Consider the following 26936-nt stretch of genomic DNA (forward strand, 5'->3'; position numbering starts at 1 on the left):
TTTTATTAACCAATAAAAGCAACATATATACAGAAGGATTTCCCACACCATTACTATACTCTACTTGCTTCTTAGTTTCATTTACTTAGAATACCTTTTTTTTTCATTTTCTTGCCTAAATTGACGACTGTCCTTGATGATAAAGTCTGTTTCTTTAAAACTGTAGAAAGATAAATCTTGATTTCTTATAAGATCTTTTAGCCTGTGTCATTTATTGAAGGAATTGAGACCATTATTATTGGGAGACAGTTTGGAAAAGTATTTATTAATTTCTGTTATCTTGTTATAGTGGATTTTTCCCTCTTTTGATTAACTATTCTGGTATTATTCTTTCTTTGTGTCCACTTTGTTGTATGACCTTTCATATTGAAATTTTTCTATCAGTGTCTTCTGTAGAGACAAATAGTAGAGATAAATTGATCAATGTGTTTATATCATGAGACATTTTCTTCTTTGTTGATAGTTGTTGAATTTTTGCTGGGCATAGTAATCTAGGATGGCATCTGTGGTCTTTCAGAGTTTATAGAACCCCTCTTTTCAGAGTCTCCACTGAACCTTCAGGTTTTATTCTAATAGGTCTGCCTTTATAAGTGACCTTGTCTTTTCACCTTACAGCTTTTAGTAGCCTTTCTTTGTCCTCCATGTTTAGTATTTGGATTCTTTTATCTTATGGAGAGTCTCTTTACTTCTCCTATCTATTTGATGTTCTCATTCCTACCTGAAAGAGTCAGAGTTTGTGCTGGTAGGATGGCCCAGAAAGCCAGCTTTTTTTTCTGCTATGGCTTAAAACCAAAACGCATGTGGTCATGTTTTTAACATCATTTAAGTGTTTTGTGGCAGGATCTCTTAAAAGGGCTGTAAGGTTTTTACAGCTAAAGCTGAGTAAGGAAGCCTCTCTTAAATAAGAGTGCTTGCCTCAAGCAGACAGAGCCCACCCAATAAAGTGTTGCTATCAATAAGCCATGTTTGACCCTTTTATTTTGTGTCTAGAATTACTTTACAAGCTCTCTCAGGCTTTATGTGGATGCAGTTGCCCCATGTTGGTTGCTATTCTGTTGTCAGAGATTTCTGTACTGTCCAGTTTACACAGTTATTAAGTCCCAAAGAAATCACACAGAGGTCTACAATAATTATAGACTGATTGGCCTATTAGCTCAGGCTTCTTATTAACTCTTATAACTTATATTAATACATTATTCTTGTCTATGTTAGCCACGTGCCTCTGTACCTTATTTGACAACTCAGTCACATGTTGCTTCTTCTGTGACTGGGCTGTGATTCAGACTAGGACTTTCTTCTTTCCAGAATTCTTCTATTTTCTCACTGACCTGCCTCTACTTTCTGTCTGGCTACTGGCCAATCAGTGTTTATTTAAAATATAATTGACAGAATACAGACCATTGTCCCATACCAATGATAAGATTGTCTTTCTGTACAGTAGCAATTTATTTTTGATTTTGTTACAATATTTTCTATGCATTTGAACTGGTTTCTTCTCTTTTCTCTATAATTTTTGAGATGATTTTTCTTTGCTATATTATCTCAATGTATCTGGCTTTATGCTGAGGTATTTGATCCACTTTGAGTGGAGTTTTATGCAGAGTAATAAATATGGATCTTGTTGCATTGTTCTACATGCAGATATCCAATTACACCAACACCAAATGTTGAAGATACTTGTTGCAAGAAACCGCTTGTTCGTCTGGGCCAACCAGAACTGAAATAATCACACAGAACCTGTATTAAATCACTGCTTGGCCCATTAGCTCTAGCTTCATATTTGCTAACTTAATTTAATTTAATCTTAATTTAATCTTAATTTAACCCATTTCTATTAATCTGTATATCACCACGAGGTCGTGGTCTACCAGCAAAGAATTGACATGTCTGACTCCAGCATCAAATCCATGATATCTCCTAAGTCTGCCTTTCTCTCTCCCAGCATTAAGCTCCATCTTCCGCACCTACCTAAGTTCTGCCTTATCAACAGGCCAAGGCAGTTTTTTTATTCATTAACAAAGAAAAGCAACACACAGAGAAGGACCTCCCACACCAGATACTGTTTTTTTTTCCAGTGTGTATTTCTGTCTGTATATGTATAAATCAGATGTCCATAGGTGAGAGGACTTACACGTATGTCTTCCATTCAGTTCCATTAATCAATGTTTATGTGCCAATACCATCTTATTTTCTATGACTGCAGCTCTTTAGTACAATTTGAAATCAAGCATGGGATACCTCCAGCAGGTTTTTTTTTCCTATTTAAGGATTGTTCTAGCTATCTTGGGTTTTCTTTGTTTCTAGAATGGTAAAGATTAATAAAAAATATGTCAGTAGATACAAGCATGAAAGGAATAAATCTTATCCGTTACTTGTGGAAATATACCCATTATGGAAGTTAGTGAGTTGTTTCCTCAAAAGCTAAATATAGATCTTTCACAAGATCCAGCTCTCCCACTCTTGTGCATATACCCTAAGGAGTACACCATACTACAAAAACAATTGTTCATCCATATTCATAGATGTTCTGGTCATAATAATTAGAAGATTGGAAACAACCTGGATGTCTGTCCATTAGTTGATGAATGGATGATGAAGATATGCAGTATTTACAAAATAAAGTGTTATTCATCTGTTAAGAAAAATGTAAATATTAAATGTGAACATAAATAGAGCTAGAAACAATCATCCTGAGTGAGGTAGGCAACCTAACTCATGCATGCATTCTCTTATAGATAGATATTAGCTTTTAAACTTTAGGTACTTGTGTTTTACTTAGAATATAACCACAGAGTTTATATAGTTAGTAAAGGACCAGGAAGTGGAGGCGACTCAGGACAGCTGAAGGAATATGGGTGAGATAACTAACACTAAAGACTTTTTGAAAGTCATACAGGAACATACTACTATAGAAGTTTCCTGAAATTTATACATATACACATATGACAGAAATTTCAATGGATCCACCATATAATGGGGAAATAAACTCCCCAGTACCAGAAATGGGTTACATCTTGTTGAATCTTTGATCAAAGGAATTCCATAAATCTCCCTTGAACATTGCTGGCTCTTGTTTCCTCGTTTTCTTTTTTAAATTGAGTGTCTGTTTGTGTGTGTGTGTGTGTGTGTGTGTGTCCATGTGCTGTATGTGTGCAAATGCATGCATGCATGTGTGTGTGGGGAAGTAGAGAGAGAGAGAGGGAGAGACAGATAAAAAGAAAGAGAGAGAGAGAGAGAGAAAGCATGATGCATGATGATGCTAATGTTGTTCTAAGGATCTGGAAGGAGTTGGATGAGGCAAAAAAACTATTAAAAAATTTACTGTAGGAAATTTTTGTTTTGAAAAACAGTAAGTACCAAAAAGAAAAAAAAAAGAATCAGTAGAAGTAGTAGCAAAGGTGCATGCAGCAGAGCAGGAAAGACATGCAGACAATCAGGAGGGCAAAATGAACAAACATGGTGAAGCTGCAGGCTTCCTGAAGTGGCAGCTAAAGAGAATAAGGATGGTGGTCTCAACAGCATGCAGAAGCAGAGAAGATGATTAAGTATCAAACGCATAGAGAGCTGGAGGTTCTGGGCGTAGGAAGACTTCCTGAGGGATGTTGAGCTTTTGGAGCCAAGGTTCTCAGGTACACTACAATCAACACTGGCTGCTATGAAAGACTTAAAATTCCCCAAACATAATCTCTCCATAAAGCTACAATTCTAGGCCAAGTTAATGCTGAATTATAAGTCTTCAAGAGTTGGAAAGCAAAGGATATGAAAGGTTTAGGTCTGTCTACACAAGAGCTATAGATCCTGGAAGCCTAAGACTTGTAAGAAAACTACAACACCAGAGGGCACAAGTTGTAGCTGCTCCTTCCTGCATGCTACATTCTCTCTGTCAAAATCAGAGGGCACAAGAGCTGCCAAGGACAAGCTTTTGAAAATCCTCTGGTATGTCTATGTGTGCATCCAGGCAATGTGTGCAACCCTAACATGCTGAATGATAACACCCCAAGAACACGATCCTGCTTGCACATCAGCTGGGGTGATTTCACTACCATCCACTGCCTGTCACCATTTGTTCTGTGTCCCAAATTCCAGGAAACTTCAGAGATTTCTGCACTCTCCTTGACAGAAAGACACTAGGATAATGGTCATTTAAGTTCCCTGATATTACTAACACCTGAGAGCTTTGCCACAGTTGTCAAAACCTCCACTCTGTTATCACATAGGCCAATTACACCTGCTGGGTTTATCCATAAATATCGTTTTTATTTTTTCATAAATGTCTTAATAGTGCAGAAATGCTAAGGAATCTTTAACTTAATCACTAAAAGGAAAGCAGTGTAGCTTTTGTCTGGACAGCAACAAATTCCTTCCCATTTATTCATCATTAGATTAGTAAGTGTATTGAGTTATTTTGGTTTTTTTTACGGGGGGGGGTGTGGGAGAACTATTAATGAATGAGATAACGCTTTAGTAAGCTCTTAAATCAAAAGTAAGTGCACTATATATCTTCTACCCAGGAACCACATTCAGTTCTTGGTTGCAGTAGGCACCTGCTGTATTCTCTCTTCCTGCTACCCTATGCTGAGTGGAAAGAAGGAGAAGTGTCTTGGCAGCTCCCACTTTCCCTTTCAGATGTTATCTTTATTCAGAGGAATGTATGTCTTAATTACCCATGGGTAAAGCTGTTGGACATGAAGGCTTAAGTTTAGAATAATACCTCCCTTTGAATATATGTAAGAAAACAAACTGAGCACAAAACATCTTTGTTATTTCTGGTAAGTAAAGTGTATGCAGTTAGGAGACAATCCGTTCTTGCTAGCTGGGGAAATCGAAAGCTAAGTACAATGGGAGGAGGCTTCTCTTCTTCAAACCTTCACTTCCAAGAATAGCAGAATGCAAACCACCCAAGGTTGCGCAACCTGAAGTGAAGTGAAACAACTCAGACTGATGTCATTCTTCCCATCTTTAAAAACACTTCATGTTCTGGGCAGCTGAGAGATGGCAACATACTGGTCCAATCACTGAGAGATTGATTTTCTTACTCAAATGAAACCAGTCCTGATTCTTGCCTTGCAGATGAACTAGGATCCGGACACTGCTGAAGAAATTTCTGAGAAGGTGAGTCCCGAACTTCGCTATGTAGAGTTGTGAGTTCTGTGAACCCACAAAGGCACGGGGGCAATCAATGCTGTTTCTTTCAGAGGGCAATGGAAGGAACAGGGCTTGTACCCACTGTTTTTAGGGAAATGAACCCACAGCAGATAGATTCTGATGTGTCACTAGGGCAGATGGCAGAAATTTTTATCCCACCCTTACTGGGTCTTGAGCCAAAAAAAAAAACCATGCATTTTGATTATGGCAGATAATAAAATAATTTTTTAAGTATAAGTATGAGTAAAGGCAAAATGAGAAGAAAGCTTTAGTTATCTTGGCTGGAGAGTAAGGAGTAACTTTTTGGCTATTTTGATTACTGCGAAATATTTAATGAAAATATATCAGGACATGGAGCTGCACTCTAGTGTTCTGCAAGTGAAACAATGAACATGTATAGCACAAAGTTCCAAAGATTCATAGTTATTCAAGTACAACTTTTTTTTATTCATCCACCAACATACTTGCTATCTTTTACAGCAGCAGTATCTCAATCACAATGAGTTAGTTCCTGTCATCTTGAAAGTGTTTTGTTTTCTTTAGTTTTACATTGCTTGGATTTGTTTTTAGTTTTCTGGTGGAAAACATAAGGGTATTCAGGGGAGTTAAATAGAAATATATCCCTACTACATACTTTTAGAATATTTTAAAGGCTTTTCATGTACCCTGTAGAATTTCTAATATGTACTTGAATAGAGTACTTTAAAAATGATTTGAGACATGTATATATGTAATGCTATCTCTCTTGGTGTTTTCTTTATGTTTTTCAAACATTCTAAATTTTTTACAGATGTTTATACCTTGATAGTTTAGTAATTGAGAAATATACTGCTGTATCTATCAGAATGTTCTGGGTTTTATCAAATTCACTGTATGCTCTTTCACATACGCATGAAGAATATATGTATGCAACTTTCCATTTGGAAAAGAAATATTCAGTGTTGCTATTTATTATGATCCTATCAAGAGACACAAAATACTAAGAATTACCATACACTATTAGTGGTATATAATCCCAACATTTAAAGTATTAAGGGTATGTTCTGGTTGTGTTTTGGCAACTTGGCACAAGATAAAATTATCTGGAAAGAGATTCCTGGGTTAAGAAAACGCTTCCTTTAAAATTGCTTGTAAGAATGTGTGGACGTCATATTCTTGATTAGTGACTGATGTGAGTGTGTAACCCTTTGGGTACAGTGCCACTCCTGTGCAGGTGGTCCCGAGTGCAAAGCAAGCCATGAGAATCAAGTGAGGAATCAGTGTTCCTCATGGCTTCTGCTTCAGTTCCTACCTTCAGGTTCCAGCCTTGAATGAATTCTCTGACTTCTTTCAATAAAGGACTGTGATTTGGAATGAAAAATTACATGAACCTCTTTTCGTCCCAAGTTGGTTTTGGTCATGATGTTTTATCACAGCAAGAGAACCTGTAACTAAAAGAGAAACTGGTACACGGTTTGTGGGATATTATTGTGACACACCTGACTATGTTTTGGGAAGAATTATGAATGAACTTTGTTACTTTGGAATCTAAAAGCAATTGCATATTTAGAGATTAGTGTGGACTATTGTGGAAATGCAAAAAAAAAAAATAATGCAGAGGGCAGTGCAGATGACGGTGGCCTGACTTGGACTTCAGAGGGAAGGTTAAACATTCCCTAAAGAATCTACTGAGATGACTTAATATTTTGAATTACAACTGTGATTCTGGTCATCTGGCATTGAAGAATTGGCTGTGATTAAGAAGAGATCAACATTATTGAGGAATAATATGGGAAGTATCTTCTCACTCAGTTCTTAGAGAAATTTTCAGAAAGCCAGATTTTTATAGTTTCTAATTTTCTAATTATTCTCTTATGAGTGTTGAAAGACAAGTGTATATAATAAAAGTTTAATTCCACTCCTACTTAGTAGAGTAAAATTAATAGGTTATCAACAAGGAAGGAACTATGAGTAGTCTTGTCATAGGTTTTCCATCTCAGAAATGGTGCCAGGTATTGGTTTCAACTGATACATGATAGAGATCAAATAAAAAAAAAGAATGATTAATCCTACAGTGTTCATGCCACAGTTGCACCAGTGACCATGTGTTGACAGACTGTTTGTTACCTCCAATAATCTACAACCGGGTAAGGTTAATGACTATTTTGCTCATCTGGAAGGTATTGTGCAGAATACCTTCCAGAATATCAAAATCTATCCAGTAAGGATGAGGCTTCCAGGTGAGTATCAACTTGATTTGTTCGTGTTCTGTGACTCAAGAATGTAGTGTCTTCAGTAATACATTCTGAAATATAATCAAGAGCATTGTCAACAAGCTGTATGTTGGGGGTATATGAGAACTGACTGGCCAATAACTTTAACAAAGAAAATTCATTCCTAGAACTGGGCATTTTGTTAACCTATGGTGTTTATTAGAAACTTGTTGCTCATTATACAGTAACTACATGTAAATTCTTGATATATATTATATAAAACAAGTGATGGATGGCAGATAGATGAATAGATAAATAGAGTGTATATTATATCATATCACATACCATTTTATATTATATTATATTTTAGGAAACTTTATATCAGTAGGTTTCTATCTTAGCTTTTGTAAACATAGTGTTAGTTATTTTCTCTCTCTATTTCTTCTACTATCTTACCCTCCCACTAACGAACCCATTTAACTTTTGTTTTCAAAGGTTTTCCAAGCAATGAAAAAGAAATTAGACATACCACAAACCTTGACAATAGGAGTGTATTTTGTATATTTTGCAGCAAATGACCTCAAGAATAAAAATAAACATAAATGGGATGAATGCAGATTATTCTAGAACTTCCTTTATATTTTAGGAGAAAGAAATATTTTTGACAAATTAAGAAGGTTTTAAAAGATCTGGGGAGGATTTAAGCATGACTTTTATGTAAAAATTGTGTCTATGTACAAATAGAAACACTTAGTCAAGCCTGAAAGGATAAAAATCAAGAAACTACTGATATAATTCCATTCAATAAAATCTAGGGTGCTACTCTGAAAAGTATGTAGACATTTGGGATATTGACAGCAATATGAACAAAAAAAGGACCCAAAGTTCACAATCAGAGCCCAGGAGGGATAGTATGCTCATGAGGGGTGTTTGAGGGAAAGCCTAGCGGACAAGCATCAGTGGCTCAGCATGGCCATGATACTTGAGTCATGGTTCATCCAGGTATACTTTAATAGGATGGAGTCCATTTGCTTATAGGTCACTTTTCAATGGAAACAGTCAGAAACCCACAAGCAGATATCCAGAGATGAACTATAGCACCAAATAAGAAAGGAAGAAGGACCCAGAATTTTGACACTCACAGCACAAATCTAAACAAACACTGCAACAATCACTGATCCAACACTTTACTCCACCACAACTGCCTCTGGTCTAAGTGACCTAACATGTCTAGAAGGGGGAAGCTTCCTAGACTTGTTTATTAATACAGAAGTTCTTTATCAGTTTGGCACAGTGACACAGATTATATTTAACTCTATTTTTCTCTCACATGCAATTATAGATATTACCTTTTGGAGTCATTCACTCACACAGAAATATCTGACTTGGAATTGCCTGTATATGTGCATAATCCTATGTCTGCTTACATCTATTTTCATCTTTTAGGATTGTCCATAATTTTAGAGATAATGAGTGAATATAAGAAAATCATTCTTCTAAAGGGATTGGAGCTTATGGAAGACTACCACTTTAGGGTAATCAAGTCCATACTAAGAAGAAAACTAAATCTATCTAAAATGATGCAAGATGATTATGACAGAATTCAGCTTGCTGACTGGATGGAGGATACATTCCCAAAAGATGCAGGACTGGACACACTGATAGATGTGTGCCAAAACATCAAAGAACTGGAAGACTTTGCCAAAACCCTTAAAGCAGAGAAGGCAAAAGGTAACAGGGACCAACGGGACACTCATCCCTTCTCCACCCTCCCCAAGAGGTCTAGTTCCCTGCAGGGTTCAGAGCTGATATGTAGCTTTCCCAGGGTGTGCCTTAGAGACAGCAAGGGTGGAAACATTTCAGAGCAAATCAAGTTGGTGATTTCAAAAAACTCTTTCTTACAAAGAAACTCGATGTATTTCTCGTAGACATCTTTTGTTTTGTAGGTAAATAAAATAAAAAAAGTTGTTGAGGTAGAGTAGAATACCTATCGTGGTAGAAAAACAAGAAAGTGATAAAGGAAAACTTGAAAAAAAATCACTTAGAACATTTAAATAAATTTAATACTTTATTAACAATCTTACCCATTAATGGATATCTAGTCTGGTAAAAAAAAATGTGATCTAATATTTAAGTAGAAGCACAAATATTAGAGATGTGAATGAGTTTCTTCATATAAAGACACCAGATTTTAAAAATATTGTGACCCGTCCAGCAGGCCACGTAATTCGTGGGCCTCGAGTTCAGGATCACCTGGGTAGGAATGGGGGGAAAGAGAAAGAGAACCATGCGCGTATAAAGAATAACAGAGTCAGTCTGAGATGCGTCTAGGTTCCGTTTATTGCAGGCAGGTTTTTATTCTTATAGAGAGGTTTTGGTAGGGAGGGGTAGGGTTAGAGTGGGGAAAGGAAACTATCGCGCCCTAGGCCAGGGAGGGAGCAATATATCTCTTGAGACAGCTTGTGGTTAGGCCATGTTTTGGAACACCTTGAGGTTAGGCCATTCTGAGAACTGTATCACAGCTGTTTGTGCAGCAAGCTGTTTTTGCAGCAAGCTGTTTTTGCAGAGAGGATGAGGAAGATTGGCCAGTACTTTAGGTCGGGCGGCTTCTTGGTCCCCATCAATATTGAATGTACTGGTACACAATTCTGACCTGTGAATTTAGCATAAGGAGCCTCAGTCAAGAAAACTTGCAGACTGAGAATACCCTGAGTTACATAGAAAGATATATGGCCAATATAGAAGTCAAAATCTAATGTTGCTGGTTTGTTACATCAAATATCGAAACATAATTCATCATTATTTATGATTTGGAATTATCTTCTTTAGAAGGTGACCTATTAGTATTATAATAAAAGTTTCATGTTTTTAAAATAAGACTGTTGGATAAGAGTGACAAGCTTATACAAATATGAATATATGTTCCCAACATAGAGAAGCTAAGTCCACTACAGCTGGGTTGAGCAGAAAATCCCCTGAGGTAATTCCTGTATCTGACTTGTTACCACTGAAACCCTCCTATCCAGGCAAAGCCTCTGCAGCAGAAGAAAGTAAACACACAGACACAAGTAGAGACGAAATAGTTCTTGAAATAGTTGCTGGATACTTGATCACATTTTCCACCAGGAGATTGTATTATTATTTGGGGAAAAAGCCCCCCCCCAAAAAAAACTGTTGGTAGAATTTGGCCTGCCTCAGCCCTAGCACACACCTTTAATCCAAGAGTTTTCAGCTTAAATATTTTAATAGGATCTTAAAAAGCCAACCATAGATGAAGGGACGGAGCAAAAAACCAGTTGAAAGGAAGTAAACATAAGACTATTAATTTAAGAAAAAAACATCAAGAGTAACAGAAAGTCAGCATGATGGATAGAGAGAAGCACAGGAAGTAGAGTGAAGGACATTGAGCTTGAAGGATTTTGGTTTGACGTGGTACTGGAAACAGGAAATTATGGAACATCAGTGGAAAAGGAAAATCAGATGGTTGCTATCTCTGTCTCTGTGAGCTAGCAGGCTTTCATCCCAACATCTGTCTCTTGAGTTTTTACTCGTAAAATTAAATGATAGTGGTTTTGTTAAAGTCAACATGAAATTATTGTCTTTCTCTAAAATCATTAAGGAAAAGAAAATAAAATATCCATTTTTAAAACTGAAAGAAAATAAATAATTCTGAGTGAGCTTCAACCATCTTAATCCCTGGATTTACTGTGTTTCTTTTATTCCAATAGTTCAGAAGCAAAAGAAAGGAAAAAATAAAACTGCATTGGGAAAAAGAAAGCAAGATGAACCCAGTAGTTCCCAATCTCTTTCCACCAGTAATGAATCAAACAAGGTAAAGTGGCTAATCTCCAGACAAAATGCTTCTACCCAGGTTCTTCCCCTTCTTAACTCTTTAGGAAGATTTAGCACTCTATTTATCTAGTCCAAGGCTCTATGAAAATGAAGTTCTAAGTCAACAAATTCATCGTGGCCTGTGACTCATTTTGTGGCAGATATACTGGTGCAGTATAATCCCTTAAGGATGTAAACAAAAAATCACTATGTGGCTTTTTAAAAACCATTTACTAAAATATCAGTCACTTTAGGATATGGCTTTTAAAACACTTCAACCTGAATATGAACTTTGTTATTCCACATCTATTTTCTTATGACACCACAGGAATAAGTAGAATGAGATAAATGTAACTTTTTAACCCCTTTATAAGACAATTCTTCATGTCTTAGTTAGGGTTTCTATTTCTTTGAAGCAATGTCATGACTACAGAAAGTCTTATGAAAAAAATTTAAAGGAAGCTTTCTTATATTCAAAGGGTTAGTCCATTATTATCAATGTAGGAAGCATGACAGCATGCAGGCAGACATTGTGCTAGAGGAACTGTATAGAAAAGCACATCTTAGCATCCCAGTGCTTGCCCCTTCCTGAAGTTTAACTGGGCTCACCACAGCCTTAGAAAAATATCTCATTGATCCCCTACTTCAGAGATTTTCCTCCTATTATTAAATATCTCATTAAGTTATTTATTCATTTATTACAGCCACCATGGTAGTGAAAAAATAAATATTCATGAAATGATTTCTAAGGCTGTGAATGAACTTTCTGCTTCGGGTTCAGAAGGAAGTATAAAGGAAACAGATAGAGATGAACACTGGAATATATCAATCCCCAGTGCCTGTTTTCTTCTCAGTCCTTTTCCCTTTGCTGGTAGCCCAACTTCAGGGGATGTTTTCAACATTCTGTGTTCCTCTAAGCAGGTATTTTGACACATGCTGTTTACCTGCTTTGTAGTCTTTAGCCTGTTCATTCACTAACTAAATACTGTGTAATTGTAAGGGTTCTTCTGCTGGGACTCAGATTCAGACCCCTTCTAGGCATACACTAAACTCTCCCAGACATTTCTCATCGAAGGGTTCCTGTTCTTATTTTGATGCCTTCTGAACATAATTACAACCATACTAACCATGAAAAAAGTTCTCATACAATCTCCTAAATCTTGTACATTTTCTAATCTTCAAATTAATGCCCTCATCTACTCTACTGTTCCATTTATATTAGAAATATACTTTCTGATATAAAACACATAGTTGAGGAATCATAGTTAAACACTGCTACCAATAGGGTGACGTCTACATGTTTCCAAGTCGAATTTCAGGGAGGGCTACCTCTTACAGCTGCCTTCATGAAATGTATCCATGTTGGCCATGACTGCCAGCATGCTTCTACTTTGAGTTTTACAGTGTTGCCCTCATTTCAACGTGTTCTCCTGATGCTCAAAAATGGAGTAGGAAACCGAGAAGGCAGGTGATCAAAGTAAAATGGTTCGAAAACTTTTCCTGGTCCCAGGATTCTCCTCCATGCCTGCTATTATGCAAAAAGAAGAACTGCTTGTCTGAATCCTTTCTGATTAACATTTAAGGGGCACTTCCCGGGGCTGCCTGTCTAACCCTTTTACCAGAAAGTTTGACAAGTTAGCCAAGACTTTATAACTAAAATCTTAAGAATGTTCATACATAAAAATAGACTAAAGCATTGGGGGCTTTGTGTTCATCCCCCATGACTATAATAAGTATAATCCTTTTATTTACAAGGTAAAAATAGCATTAACTGGAAACGCTAGGTAGGGATTTAAGTAAATGTCCATTTCTCCCTTTATCTAGGTTATAGATTGCGATCATTGTTCCGATGTTCTCTGTGGTACTCAGTGAGATTATGGAGTTGTGCCTTATGATCTGTCTGAATTACGCACATTTATCCTGTGTGTGTTTTATGTAGACACCAAGGAGGGGAAACATACCAAAGGAACCTGCTAAGGAAGAAGGTTATCATCGAGAACCCAAAGAAGTGATGGTTTTGAAAGTAACAGAACCATTTACTTATGATTTGAAACATGACAAAAGGATGTTCCATGCCACAGTGGCAACTGAGAATGAATTCTACAGAGTGAAGATTTTTGACCCAGAGCTAAAAAACAAGTTCATTCCAAAGAAGATCATTGCCATATCAAATTATATTGGCTCAAAAGGATTTCTGGAAATACACGAAACTTCCTGTGTGTCTGATGTAGACAAGAACAGAACCATGGATATCTCAAAAACACTGAGGAAAAGAGCCAATGCGACTCCTAAAATTAGGGATCTTTTCTCACAGGCACAGGGGACATATGTGAATGGAGAGTTTGTCGTCTATAAGGTAAGCCATTGTGGGATTTTATGCAGTCTGGAATTTTAAGTTTTAAGTTGTCACTGGAATTTGCTCAACTTATTTAACACAGTAAATAACTGCTCTTCATATCAGAAAGAGATGAGTACGGTTACCTCATTTGGGGATTGGGAGAGTCTCTTATCATTCTTCTCCACAAGGTAAAACGATGGAAAATCTTTGAAATCGATTCATCAATTACCTTTGGCATTTTTCTACCAGGAACAATCCATTATATCCATCTTATTCCCAGACACTATTCAATTTATAGCACACTTTCAGATTCTTATTCTTTGATAGCTTCAATACCCATATTATTAGCAACTGAGTTGCAAAAAGAGCCAAACTCAAAGCCTACATACAGTTTGAGATGATGAGAATAAAAAACAAGAGATTACTCTGCTCCAGATTGAAGGCATGACCAACAAGCCAAGATTATTTCTTTAATAATCTTGTTCTCATTGTAATATTCTTTACATTGTATCAAGCTCTTTTGATAGGGTGACTAATGTTTTAAATAATAAAAGGAAGAGGAGTTTTACAGTCTAGTTTAATTTCACAGTTAATAACTAGGCACAACAAAAGTGATGAAATTCAACAAATCTGTGACTTTCTGGGGTTTCTTTAAGTGCCAATGTACCAATTTATTAATATGCTTATTAAGTGTATGATTTCATAATTCATTGTTTATGAATCAGCCATGGATTTTTAATTTATCTATGCTGTTTTTGACTGTGCTGGTGCATTCGGTTACACAATTAATAAGTAAACTAAGTGGGACACGAACTTAAACGCCAGGACTAAAAGCTGTAGATTTAACATTTGAGTGATTAGGAAAGAGTAGAGTGAACAATGTGTGCACTGAGCAAATGTGATCCATTTAAAACGGAGGTGAGTGTGTCTCTGTGTGTGTGTGATGAGTGATTGTAACAGTCCTTCTGTCTGTCTGTTAGTATCTATTTGTATGTCCATGCATTTGTATCACATAGTATCTCTTATTTCTGTTAGTGTGTTCCTTTTGTTTCATTCTTGTTGGTTTTCTTCTTTATTCACCTGTTGGTTTTCTTAAGAGAGAGAGAAAGAAGCTGTGGAGTTGGAAAGGTAGGGAAGTGAGGATAAACTAGGAGGAGTAGGGAAGGGAAAATTATGATCAGATTACGTTACATGAAAATGAGTTTATCTTCAATAAAAATTAAAATTAATTAAATTAAAAAAACTTAGAGTAGTGTTTCTCAGACTGACAATGAGCCACGAGTAGCCTTTCTTCTCAGGCCTCCTGGAGATACCTAAGAAACCTGAAATGGTAACTAAAGGGTTCTTGCTGTATTATTCTTGTTTTCATAATTTTTTGTCCCTTAAGATATTCCTATATGTTACCATTGTACATAGAAAGATACTATTTTTTTCCCTAAAAACACCCAGCAGAAGATATCCTCAAGTAGGTAACACATAAGAGTGGCTTTCAAGGGCTGCAGTGCTGACCCAATCATTAAGGCTAGGCCCACAAGGCTTCAAGAGGGATTTCAAACAAAAGATTTGTTCACTAAAACATCTTAAACTCTCTTGTGCCTGAAAACTTTTTTTAGTTATTTATTTTGTCTGTGAAGGATGGGAAGAAACACAAAATCTTTTAAAGTAGTGTGGAAGTCATGAGAGAACTCCACAAATGAGTTTTCTCTTTCTACCTTGAGAGCTGATCATTGAGCCCAGGTAATCAGGCTTGCCAGCAAGCCCCCTTCCCCACTGAACCATCTCACTGGCCCTTGTGCCTGTGATTCTAAACCTAAGAGCCATACTTGCCTTGGCAGGGACAAGAGTGTTTATGCCGGCACTCTTTATTCCTCATAGAGGTGACAAGCTTTGACACATTTCCTAAAAGATGAATGTTAACTTGCTTTTCAGAAAACTGAGAGGAATCCCTTCATTTACTATGGAATTGAAGATGATACAGGGAAAATGGAAATCGTGGTCCATGGAAGACTGACCAATATAAAGTGTGAGCCAGGCCAAAAACTTCGACTCATCTGTTTTGAATTGTCCTCAAGCAAAGATACATGGCAGCTGAAGTCTGTAAGACACAGTAACATGCAGGTGTGTGCTCTGGAATTTAATATTATTAAGAATCATTCATATATATGATTTCATAAATACATATATATCATGTATTTATCTGTTGGTATTACATATACAATCCAATAGAAATAAAAATTAAACTTTTCACATTTAATAATAAAGTTCCTTCCACTACTTTTTAAGTAAATATTTTTAAATTATAATAAAGAAAAAATTCAAAAAACTAAAAAGTTGTTATACGTTTAGCTAATGACAAAAAGTATTTCATTTCAAAGCAGAGAGATAATTTGAGAGGACTCAGGTAATTAAGATGTTTGTTTTAAATTATGACTCTTTGATTTTTCAAAATGAGCAAAGACTAAAGCACAAAGAATCTTGGAGACTTCATGTATAATATTCAAATACTATCTGCTGCAGAGCATGATGTACAGAAATCATAAATTCCCAAGGATGCCCTGGACAAATCACACCACAATGTGCTAAAATCCACAAGCCTTTCATACTTACACATTGTGTGGGATTCATTTTACACTTTAAAAAAGGCCACTATAACAATGTTCATTCACATAGAAATGCTCTTACAGCACCATGGTTCTCAGACCACCAGCCAAAGTTTTAAAACTTCCCCCGTGGCAGCTGCAACAGCAAAGTCCTTTCTCCCTCCTCCCAGCCTGCCTGTTCGATGAGTCTCTGTAACTCAGTCTCTCCATCAGGGATGGCAGCTCTTTCCTCCCCTCTGGAGCTCTGTGTCATACACAGCCCTTGCAACTGTGCTCAAGTCTGCAGGTGTGACCACTTTCATAGTCCCAAGTAGGGAAGAAAGCTGACTCCAAAGCCAGAGAGGCATTAAAAAGATAGACCAGTGAAAAATGGGACATGACCTATAGGGTCGCATCAGTATCAATATAGAGTGTTTGGTGTCATCGAATTTCACTTGATCTGACATCATCTTCTTCTTCTTTAAGGTTGTCAATGTCAGAAAGAAAGTCCCTCAAGCCTGATTCAGATCTGAAAACCTGGATGCCAAGGATACTGTTTATGGAGATAAGATCCAAGTCCAGAAAATAAATGTGTATATGAACTGTTGGAATATTATATCTATGAAAGCCAGCTCCTTTTTATGGTTTTCCAAGATAGGATTTCTCTGTTTAGTCATTGTTGTCCTGAAAATCACTTTGTAGACCAGGCTGGCCTTGAACTCAGAGATCTACCTGCCTCAGCTTTCTGAGTGTTGGGATTAAAGGTCTGCGCCACCACCATCAGACCTGTTCTTAATTCTAGGAAATGATACTTTCTTATATTCTTTATAAACTTTTGTATGATCTAAGTTCCATATTTTTATCAATAACTTTTATACTTGTTAATCTGTAAGTTTTACAAATAAAACTTAAATATAAACCACATTTTCAATAAGGCAGTGCTTCCTTGGGAATATCTGTCAGCCATTTGAAAATTGCTGTCAAATCAAAAGTATAGAATACATGCTTCACGTGTGAAGTTAAGGACAAAGCATGTTAACGAACAAGTAGACCACATATGCTCCAGAAAAACCAAGGCATTAATAGACAAAGAAGATTGAATTCAGCCTTGAGTGCCATTTCCAAAACTAGTCGGCTGAGGACAGGAGAAGTCTTCAGGTCCTTTTTGTTCAACAAATTTGAGTGTTTCATAGAGTTTAATTATTTGAGCAAAGAATCCACAAAAGTGAGGTGTTTTATAAGTGGGGATTATTTGCAACAGGATGAAATCTCAACTCAAAATCTAGAATGAAATAATGTCACTGGAAACCTTGAGATAAAAATGACGAGGCCCTGTGGTAAAGGAATTAAGAAATTAGTCAGGATTCCCAAAGAGGCCTTTCTGGAGTATTGTTTACTTCTCTTACTGCTGTAAAAATGAACTGACTGCTGCAGGAGCTCCTTCCACACTTTTAAGACACCAGCCCACTTGGGAGTGGTCTTTTTTGTTTTAAAAAGCAGCAGTAGCCCTGCGCTTCCTCTCTTGCCTCTGACTCCTAGACTCAGTTCCTGATCGTGCAGAGGGCTGTTGTCTAGGACAATGATCTCTAAGTTTTCACTTTAAATAAATAACCCTTTTATTAATCAGAATTGCAAACCTGTGTATGATTGTTTTGTGACTTACTTCTACATCTGATGCCCACGTGAATTTGGAAATCCATGTCTTATTTCCCAATCTAATATCATGGAAATTTGGGTTTAATGGGGACGGGGGGTTAGTTCATGGTCACCTCCCATCAATAGATCAATGGAACTTGAAAATCATATGTGGAAGGAAATTCTATTGTTGGTTTTGTTATTTTCATCTTTCTTTTATTTTTTCCTTTATTTTCTGTTTATTCTCCCAGCACATGAGGATGAGACAGGCTAGCATGGCAAACAGCTTAGCCACTTGAGACCTCACTTTTCTTGTTTGATAACCACAGTTGCACTTTCCAGCCTGAGACCATTATCTGCATCCCCTGTATATACACATTCTGCTGTCAATATTTCTAAAACCTATTTACCACATGGACAACCACCATACATCAGGTCACAAATAAATATATAAATGTTGGAAATAATGAAAATGATTACTGTCCTTAGAAATAGTTACATATATTACTTATATCCAAGTATTTCAAAAATCTTTTTGATACCAAAAAAAAAAAAAACCACGATGTAACACAGACTAGATTAGTTCAGGTTCATGTACAACAAGACAAACTGTATCCTCACAAGGAACTTTTATGACTAATATCATGCTTACCACCTTCCTCCTATGTATAATTGTGTGTATATAATCAAATGAAATACTGTGTTGAAAGGACATGCACAGGAAGTAAATGCCTACCTAATCTAAGCCTGTCAGCTGAAATGAAGGTCCACACATGTCACACCCACACAGCACCCCAACACCTTCTCCTGAACTCCATGAAAGTGGCTCCAAACAAAAGCTGTGGCCCTTGAACACCTTTTTTCTTGTGACCACTGTTGCTCTTGACACATATTCCTGTCTGCTCTTTACTGTCACTGTACTTTGAGAAAAGTTTCAAGGCTTCTTTATAATCTGGATGAGCCTTTACGTAAGTTTTTGAATTAAAAGGTAAGATTTTAGAAACATTTGGCTTGGATTCTGACCACCACCATATACTGCAACAAAGATACAAGAAGAAACCACACCAAATGCTGGAAGTTATATCTTGAATTCCCAAACTTGCAGATCTGTATTTCATTTATCTTCCTTATATAACACTTTAGCAGTATTTCCTGACACACCAAAGAACAGAGAGAAGAAAATGATGGCATTCCATAAAAGAAAGAGACAGGGAATTGTATCTTATACAGACCGAAAGTTTCAATTTGTGTAATCCACAAATGCTATGCAACAAAGATAAGGGTAACAGAAAAAATCCACCTACACAAAGTAGACTGGAACCATCCTTTGACTGTTTTGTATGAAAATTTTCCTCAGGAGGTATAAACAAGTATCTACTCACCCCAGACCAAAGATCAGATCCAAATTTTTATTGTGTTTCTTATAGGAATATTGATGAAGTATTACTTACAGAAGCAGAAATGACTCAAAGATAGCTATTTTACCAGTTCATCCCACAATGAGCTTAAGCTCACAATAGAAAGAAATCTGGAGCACCCTTGACAGACTGTAGACAATACAACAATTTGGAGAGTGTACACTTCAGGTAGTTCAGGTATTCAGAGCCCATTCTGCATGACTTGCTTGGTCACTACTTTTTCCAGGCATATTAGCTTGTCTGAGAGTGCCTAGCAACATCCTGGATATTCTTGAGGAAGGAGGACAGAATTATATCTGGTTTCTGGGACTTCTAAATCGTCTAAGTTGTTTATTTCTTGACCTTGATTTTACTTGCAGGATGTGAGTGTCCACCCATTATTGAAATATCCTGCTATTCTGCATACTTTTGTCAACTCCCTGTGTTTTTAATCAATATTTCCTCTATAGTGAAAGATTTTGATTTCTTTTTACAGGAAGATGCTATTAATTCCTGAGGTACAGATGTAGAAAGTGGAGGGGCCCATAGTGACTCCATTTCTCTCTAGACTCATGGACAGAAAGTTAAAGTTTGTCAACGCCAAATAACAGGTTGTTTGATTAAGGTTGTGCTTACTAGATGTGTTGAGTATTGAGTAGGTTATTATGATTGTTTGTTCCTTGTATCATTGATAAAGAAGTCTTTTGCATTCTCCTTTTGCTTGGGGTATTAAGAACTATGATTAATAAACTTGGGGTTTTTCAGTATTTACTGAGAATACTTCCAATTCCATCTTCTGTCTTTTGTCTCTTTCTCAATTCTCAATCTACTTTCAGGCGTATTTGAACGAGTCAGCTCAACTAGACCAGGAACAAGTGTGGTAACTGCGCAATTGGTAACTTCTTACCAAGTTTTGGGCTCTCCTATATAAATGTGACTTCCTTGGGCAAAAAAAAAAAAGTGTCAGTCACACATCCAGCAAGATGACCCTTAGATCAACTCTGACTGTTTAGAACAATGTACAGATACCCTGAGTAAACTGCAATTTTAGCCCATGGCTTTCCTCTCAAAGATGCAGTTTCAGTGATGCTTTTTGAAATGCTTTCTATCAGGCTTTATTTCCTGTGCTATAAAACTTGAGGAATCCACATGATCTGGGAATCTTTTCTATCTAGGCTAGAGCCAGAGCACTTCCTCAACACTTAAGAGAAATACTAATATAATTGGTGCAAATAAGAAATTTCCCTTGTGTGTGATGCACTCTATCTAGTCTACAGAAATCCTTCCCTGCTATCAACAAACAACTCAACATCACTGTGTGAAACTGGAAAAACTGCCCTCTCAAGATTAGTCCTAATATAGGACTCCTATGCCGTTTTTATTATTATTATTATTTTGGCAGTGAAGGTCAAGCTGGTAACATGAAAAAATGATCACCCATTCAGTCATTTCCCTGGTCTTGCTTCATCCCTTTGTGATTCTCTAAAACGCAAGGTACCCACCTCTCTCTCTACAAGGGACTCAGAGCCATCATACTTGACAGGAACCCATGTTGCCCATCTGCTTACCTGTGCCCTCCTTTATCTCCTCCATTCTTCTCTCTCCAGAGTGCTCTTAGAGCATCTGCTGCCTTCTTACTTCAGTCCCTGCACATAGGCTGTCTCCATCCATATAAGACTCACGATTTCCATGGCCATAGCCAAGTAACTCTGGTTATTTCTCTACTCTTCTTCCTAGAGCTGAAATCTAAGACCTGTTTATCAGAACTATGGAGCCAGCCCTTCCCTTTCTACCTCCAAGTGTTTCTGAACCTGTGGGTTACAATCCTTTCATAGGGTCATGTAAGATCATCTGCATTATGACATAACTGTAGAAAAATTATAGTTATGAAGTAGTAATGAAAATAATTTTATTAATGGGGTCACCACATGAGGCTGTATTAAGGGGATGCAGCATTAGAAAGGTTGAAAATGAGTATGTTACGCTAACACCAAGATCACTACTGCACCAATCTGGGACTACTTAGTATCTGAATCCAGAACTCAAACTTGAGTTTGAGATCTGAGAGTAGTTGGAGTCTGAACAGTAACACCCAGACTGACCTCAGGACTGAAATCTAAGCATTATGTTCCTGGTCTAACCTATCAGATGGGGACAACAGACCAAAAACTGAACATCCACCCAGGAAAGGTGTTACAGATATTTACTAGTTTCAGACACAGATATTTACTATTTCATGGTTCCCAAGGAAACAACAAAAACATAAATAATCAAGACAATATATCTGTGTCATAAGTAAGCCCCCAACCCTTAAGGGGATTCATGCACAGAGGGGGCTCTTTTCTAGATTCTGGATTAGGCAAAAACCATACCCAATGCCTGTTTTCATGGGGAGATCCCTTATTAAGCAGGAAAGAGAAATTAAAGTGGCTGCCTGTGGTCAGAGGCTTTCTGTTCAGCCTGGTCCCACAGTCATTAAGTCCTAAAGAAATCACACAGAGGTCTACATTAGTTATAAACTGATTGGCACATTAGCTCAGACTTCTTATTAACTCTTACAACTTATGTTAGACCATTTTTCTTGTCTGTGTTAGCCATGTGGCTTAGTACCTTTATCGGCGAGGCAGACATCTTGCTTCTTTTATGGCTAGGTCATGACTGGGGACCAAGCCTTCCTCTTCCCATTATTCTCTATAGAGCCAGCTCTTCCCTTTCTACCTCCCAGCAGTTCTGAATCTGTGGGGTACAACTCCTCTAGAGCTTGAATAACACTTTCATAGCAGTCACGTAAGGCCATTTACATAAGGATTCATAGTGGTCGCAAAATTGCAGTTATGGAGTAGCAATGAAAATCATTATGTGGGCAGGGTCACCACAACATGAGAAACTGTACTAAAAGGCCAGCTGGACTGGGACTGAATGAGCATGTGATCGAACTGCACTCTCTGAATGTGGCTGACAATGAGGGCTGACTGAGAAGCCAATGATAATGGCACCGGGTTTTGATTCTACTGTATATACTGGCTTTTGGGAGCCTAGTCTGTTCGAATGCATACCTTCCTAAACCTGGATGGAGGGGGGAGGGCCTTGGACTTCCCACAGGGCAGGGCACCCTGACTTCTCTTAGGACTGAAGAGGGAGGGGGAGGAGGAAAGGGGGCAGTGGTAGGGAATTGGGGGGATGGCAGGAGGTGGAAATTTTTAATAAATAAAAAAATTGATGCAGTATTAGGAAGGTTGAGAACCACTGTGCTAACCTGACATCAAAAATGTGTACCAGTAAGAATGACCAAGATCAAAATTACTGATGACACTTATGCTGGAGAGATTGTGGGGAAAAGGGAACACTCCTGCATTGCTGGTGGAAATGCAAGATGGTACAGCCCCTTTGAATGTCAGTGTGGTGATTTCTCAGAAAATTAGGAAACAATCTTCCTCAAGACCCAGTAGTACAACTTTTGGGTCTATATCCAAAGGATGCTCAATCATGCCACAAGGACATGTGTTCAACTATGTTCATAGCAACTTTGTTTGTCATACCCAGAATCTGGAAACAACCTAAATGCGCTTCAACCAAAATGAATAAGGAAGATGTGGTACATTTATTTACACAATGGAGTACTATATAGCAAAAAAAAAAAAAACCAAAACCAAAAACAAACAAACAAAAAACCCCAACATCTTGAATTTTAAAAGAAAATGGATAAAGCTAGAAAATATCATTTGAGTGATGTAATCCACACCCAGAAAGACAATTATCACATGTACTCACTCTTAGGTGGTTTTGAAACATAAAGCAAAGAAAACCAGACCACAAATCACAATCTCAGAGAACCTAGACATCAATGAGGACACTAAGGGAGACATATATAGATCTAATCTACATGGGAAGTAGAAAAAGACCAGATGTCCTGAGTAAATTGGAAGCATGGAGACCTTGGGAGAGGTTTGAAGGGGAGGAGAGATGTAGGGAGACAAGTAGAGAAAAATGTAGAGCTCCACAAAAATCAGTAAAAAAAAAAAAAAAAAAAAAAAACAAAAAAAAAACTGCACCATTCTGGGACTATTTAGAATCTGAACCCAGAATTTCAACTAGAATTTAAAAGCTGGGACTAACTGCAGTCTAAAAATTAATGCCACAGTGACCCCAAGTCTGAAATCTAGGCATTGTTTTCCTCATATAATTGTCAGATGGGGATAATAGTGACCAAAAATCTGAACATCCACCCAGAATGGTTTTACAGATAACACCAAAAATAACCTTGCATTTTCACTATTAGATAATCTTAATTGCTAATACCAAAACCAAAACAAGTAATTAAGACAATATACCTCGTCTCTAAACAATCCAGTAACCCAGGATGGGAGGCCTCCATAGTGAATGTTCCCTTCCAGATCCTGGATTAAGAAAAAAAATCACACCCAAATGCCCGTTTACACAGAAAGATCCTTTATTAAGTGGGGAAGACACATCAATTATGTGAGCCAAAGTGGTCTTCTGATTGTTGGACTTTGGTAGTCAGCCTCAAAATAAAAAAGTATCCGAGCAAGAATAAACCTTGGAGGCTAGCTTTATAATCTAATATTGTTTTTAACAAGTCAAAGGAAATAGGAAAGAATGACAAGGCTTGCCATAGCCACATGCTCTAATGGGCTATTTTCCCTTCAAATGCTATTGTAATAAGCCCTGAGAAAAGCAGTTTAGTAGCAATACATGACAAATACTTCAAAATAGCAACAATGAACATGCTTAAGGGCAATAAGATAATATTAAAAAGTTCCTCATTAAAAACCATGTATACACAAATAGTTGGTGTTGTGGTATATTAGTTGAAGATGTTTTACATATAATTATGCTGTGGAACATTTCTTTGACAATGCAAAGGTGTGTTGCATTCTTTATCTTGTACTTGTTTACTCTGAGTAGCTATCTCATTTTGCCAATCAAAATCACCGGACAGATCTAATAAAGAGCTGAATGTCCAATAACTATCAGGAGAAAGATTAGATGGGACTGTCAGGCAGAGAGAATAAACAGAAGGAGAATTTTGGGGGGTGGGTTGAGGATCAAGAAAGTGATCAAGAAAAGAAGGAAAGAGGACACCATGGGCCAGCCACCCAACTACACAGCAAGCCACAGAGTAAGAAATAAAGAAAGGAATATAGAATAAGGAAAGATAAAAGATAAGATACAAAAAAAGGATGGGATAATGAAAAACTGGCTAGGAACAGGCCAAGTTAAGGATGGGAATTCATAAGGAAGAATAACTCTCCATGAGATTTAAATGGAACTGAGTCGTGGGCCCTGAAAAAGCAAAGAGTAAAACCAACCAAGTGTAAGTTGAGTTACATAAGGAAGACAATTAAAAACATGAAAGAAGAATTCAACAAAGAAATAAAATCACTTAAAAATCAAGCTGAAGTAAAACTCTAAATAAAACGTTTGGTAAGTCAGGGTCAAAGATAAAGTCTTACCAACAGATTAAAAACTATGGAAGAAAAAACTTCAGGCCTTGAAGGTAGAAGCAATGGATATCTCTGTCGAAATACATGTTAAATCTAAAGGAATGCAGACACCAAACATCTAGGAAAACTTGGGTATTATGACCAGACCAAAAAAAAACTATATGAATAATAGATATAGACAAAGAAGAAGAAATTGGCTTAAAGGCATAGAAAATAATGTAACACAATCATAGATAAATTGCTGATGTAAAATAAGACATGCTTATCAAGGTATAAGAAGCATAGAGAACATCAAATTGATATGATCAGAAAAGGAAATCTCTGTGAGATACAGTAATTCAAACATGAGAAGTAAAGAATAAAGAAAGGATATTAAAACGTGGGAGATAAAAAGACCACATCACTTATAAAAGTAGACTTATTAGAATAACACTGACTTTCCAATGAATACTCTGAAAATAAGGGTCTGGTCAAATGTTCTATGCATTCTGAAAGACCACAGATATCATCCTAGACTACTATAAGCAACAAAAGTATCTATCACAGTCTACAGAGAAAGCAAATATCTCATGATAGAAAAACACACATTTTAACAATTTCTCTGTACTAGTCCAGATCTACAAAAGACACTAGAATAAAATATGCAATATGAAGATCATTATACAAAAACAGGAAAAATTACAATATGAAGAATCAACACACGAAAAAGGATACAAGAAATTAATAATACCAAAAGAGTTAATCAAAAGAAGGGGAAAATCCACAATAATAAAATAAGGAGTTAATGAATAATTAATGGTCTCTTTTTTCTAATAAAATGAAACAAAGTAATAGACTAGATTAGAAATCAGGATCTATCTTTCTGCTTCATTCAATAAACATTCTCCAACTGTCAAAGACAAACATCAATTTAGGGTAGAAAATGGAGAAATGTATTTTAAGTAAATAGAAATAAGAAGTAAGCAAGGAAGAGTAGCTACTTTAATATTTGATAAAACAGAGTTTGTGCCAAAAGTAACCAAAAGTAAAAAGAAAGGACACTGAATAATCATTAAAGGAAAACAATACAGCAAGAAAATATTACAAGTTTTATCATTTATGCACCAGGCATGCTGGTATTCAATTTCACAAAAGAAACACTAGTTCAGCTAAAATCATATATTAAGTTTAGCACAGTGAAAGTAGGTGACTTCAGTATGCCACTCTCGCTAATGGACAGGTCATCAAGAAAACAAAACAGCAGAGAAAATTTGGAGTAAAATAACCTTCTAAAGCAAATGAACCTAACAGACATCTATAGAATATTGCACTCAAACACTAAAGAATATACTATTTCTTCAGAAGTCCATGGAACTTTCTCCAAAGTTTACCACATATTGGATACATAGAAAGTCTTATTAGAAATAGGAAAACTGAAGTAATACCCTGCATCCAATCTGATTACTGTTAATTAAAACCAAAAGCAATCTATAGATTCAATGCAATCTCCATCAAAATCCCAATGCAATTCATGATAGACCTTGAAAGAACAATACTTAGCCTCATATGGAAAAACAAAAGCCCAGGATATCCAAAACAATCCTGTATAAAAAAAAGGAACTTCCAGACCCATCACCATCCCTGACATCAAGTTCTATTATAAAGCTACAGTAATGAAAACAGCTTGGTATTTGCATAAAAGCAGACAAGTTGACCAAAAGAATCAAATCAAAGACACGGATACTAATCCACACCCCTAAAAATGCCTGATATTTAGCAAAGAAGCTAAAACCACAAAATGGAATAAAGAAAGTATCTTCAACAAATGGTGTGGGCAAAACTGGATGTCAATATGTAAAAGAAGGCAAATAGATCCATATCAATCCCCATACATGAAACTCAAATCCAAATGGATTAAAGACCTCAATATTAATATGACCACACTGAACCTGATAGAAGAAAAAGTGGGAAGTAGCCTTCAATGCATGGGCACAGGAGATCACTTTCTAAATATAACCCCAGTAACACAGACATTGAGAGCAACAATAAATAAATAGGACCTCCTGAAACTGAGAAACTACGGTAAAGTAAAGGACACAGTCAAAAAGACAAAAAGGAAACCTCCTGAATGGGAAAACATCTTCACCAACCCCATATCAGACAGAGGACCGGGGCTATAGCTCAGGGGTAGAGCATTTGACTGCAGATAGAGGACCCATCTCCAAAACACACAAGAACTCAAGAAATTAGACATCAAAACTGCAAATGATCCAATTAAAAAATACAGAAATAAGCTGCTGTGGGACAATGTCTTGTACACTGTCACTTGTATTTTTTTTAACAAAACACTGATTGGCCAGTAGCCAGGCAGGAAG

The 26936-nt window shown here is 36.8% G+C and overlaps 1 protein-coding gene across 1 annotated transcript in view; it reads left to right on the forward strand.

The window, feature by feature from the left end:
* The window catches only part of LOC106144380 (myeloid cell nuclear differentiation antigen-like protein), a 43319-nt gene extending 26611 nt beyond the window's left edge, over positions 1 to 16708 (forward strand). The window contains exons 10-15 of the mRNA XM_026789967.1: positions 7277 to 7364; positions 8784 to 9068; positions 11066 to 11169; positions 13108 to 13524; positions 15436 to 15624; positions 16572 to 16708. Coding sequence (XP_026645768.1) covers positions 7277 to 7364; positions 8784 to 9068; positions 11066 to 11169; positions 13108 to 13524; positions 15436 to 15624; positions 16572 to 16607 — 1119 coding nt within the window. The 3' untranslated portion in view covers positions 16608 to 16708. The remainder of the gene's footprint in view (positions 1 to 7276; positions 7365 to 8783; positions 9069 to 11065; positions 11170 to 13107; positions 13525 to 15435; positions 15625 to 16571) is intronic.
* Positions 16709 to 26936: the final 10228 nt, after the last annotated feature.

Source organism: Microtus ochrogaster, unplaced genomic scaffold (genome assembly GCF_000317375.1).
Source record: "Microtus ochrogaster isolate Prairie Vole_2 unplaced genomic scaffold, MicOch1.0 UNK35, whole genome shotgun sequence".
Taxonomy (NCBI): domain Eukaryota; kingdom Metazoa; phylum Chordata; class Mammalia; order Rodentia; family Cricetidae; genus Microtus; species Microtus ochrogaster.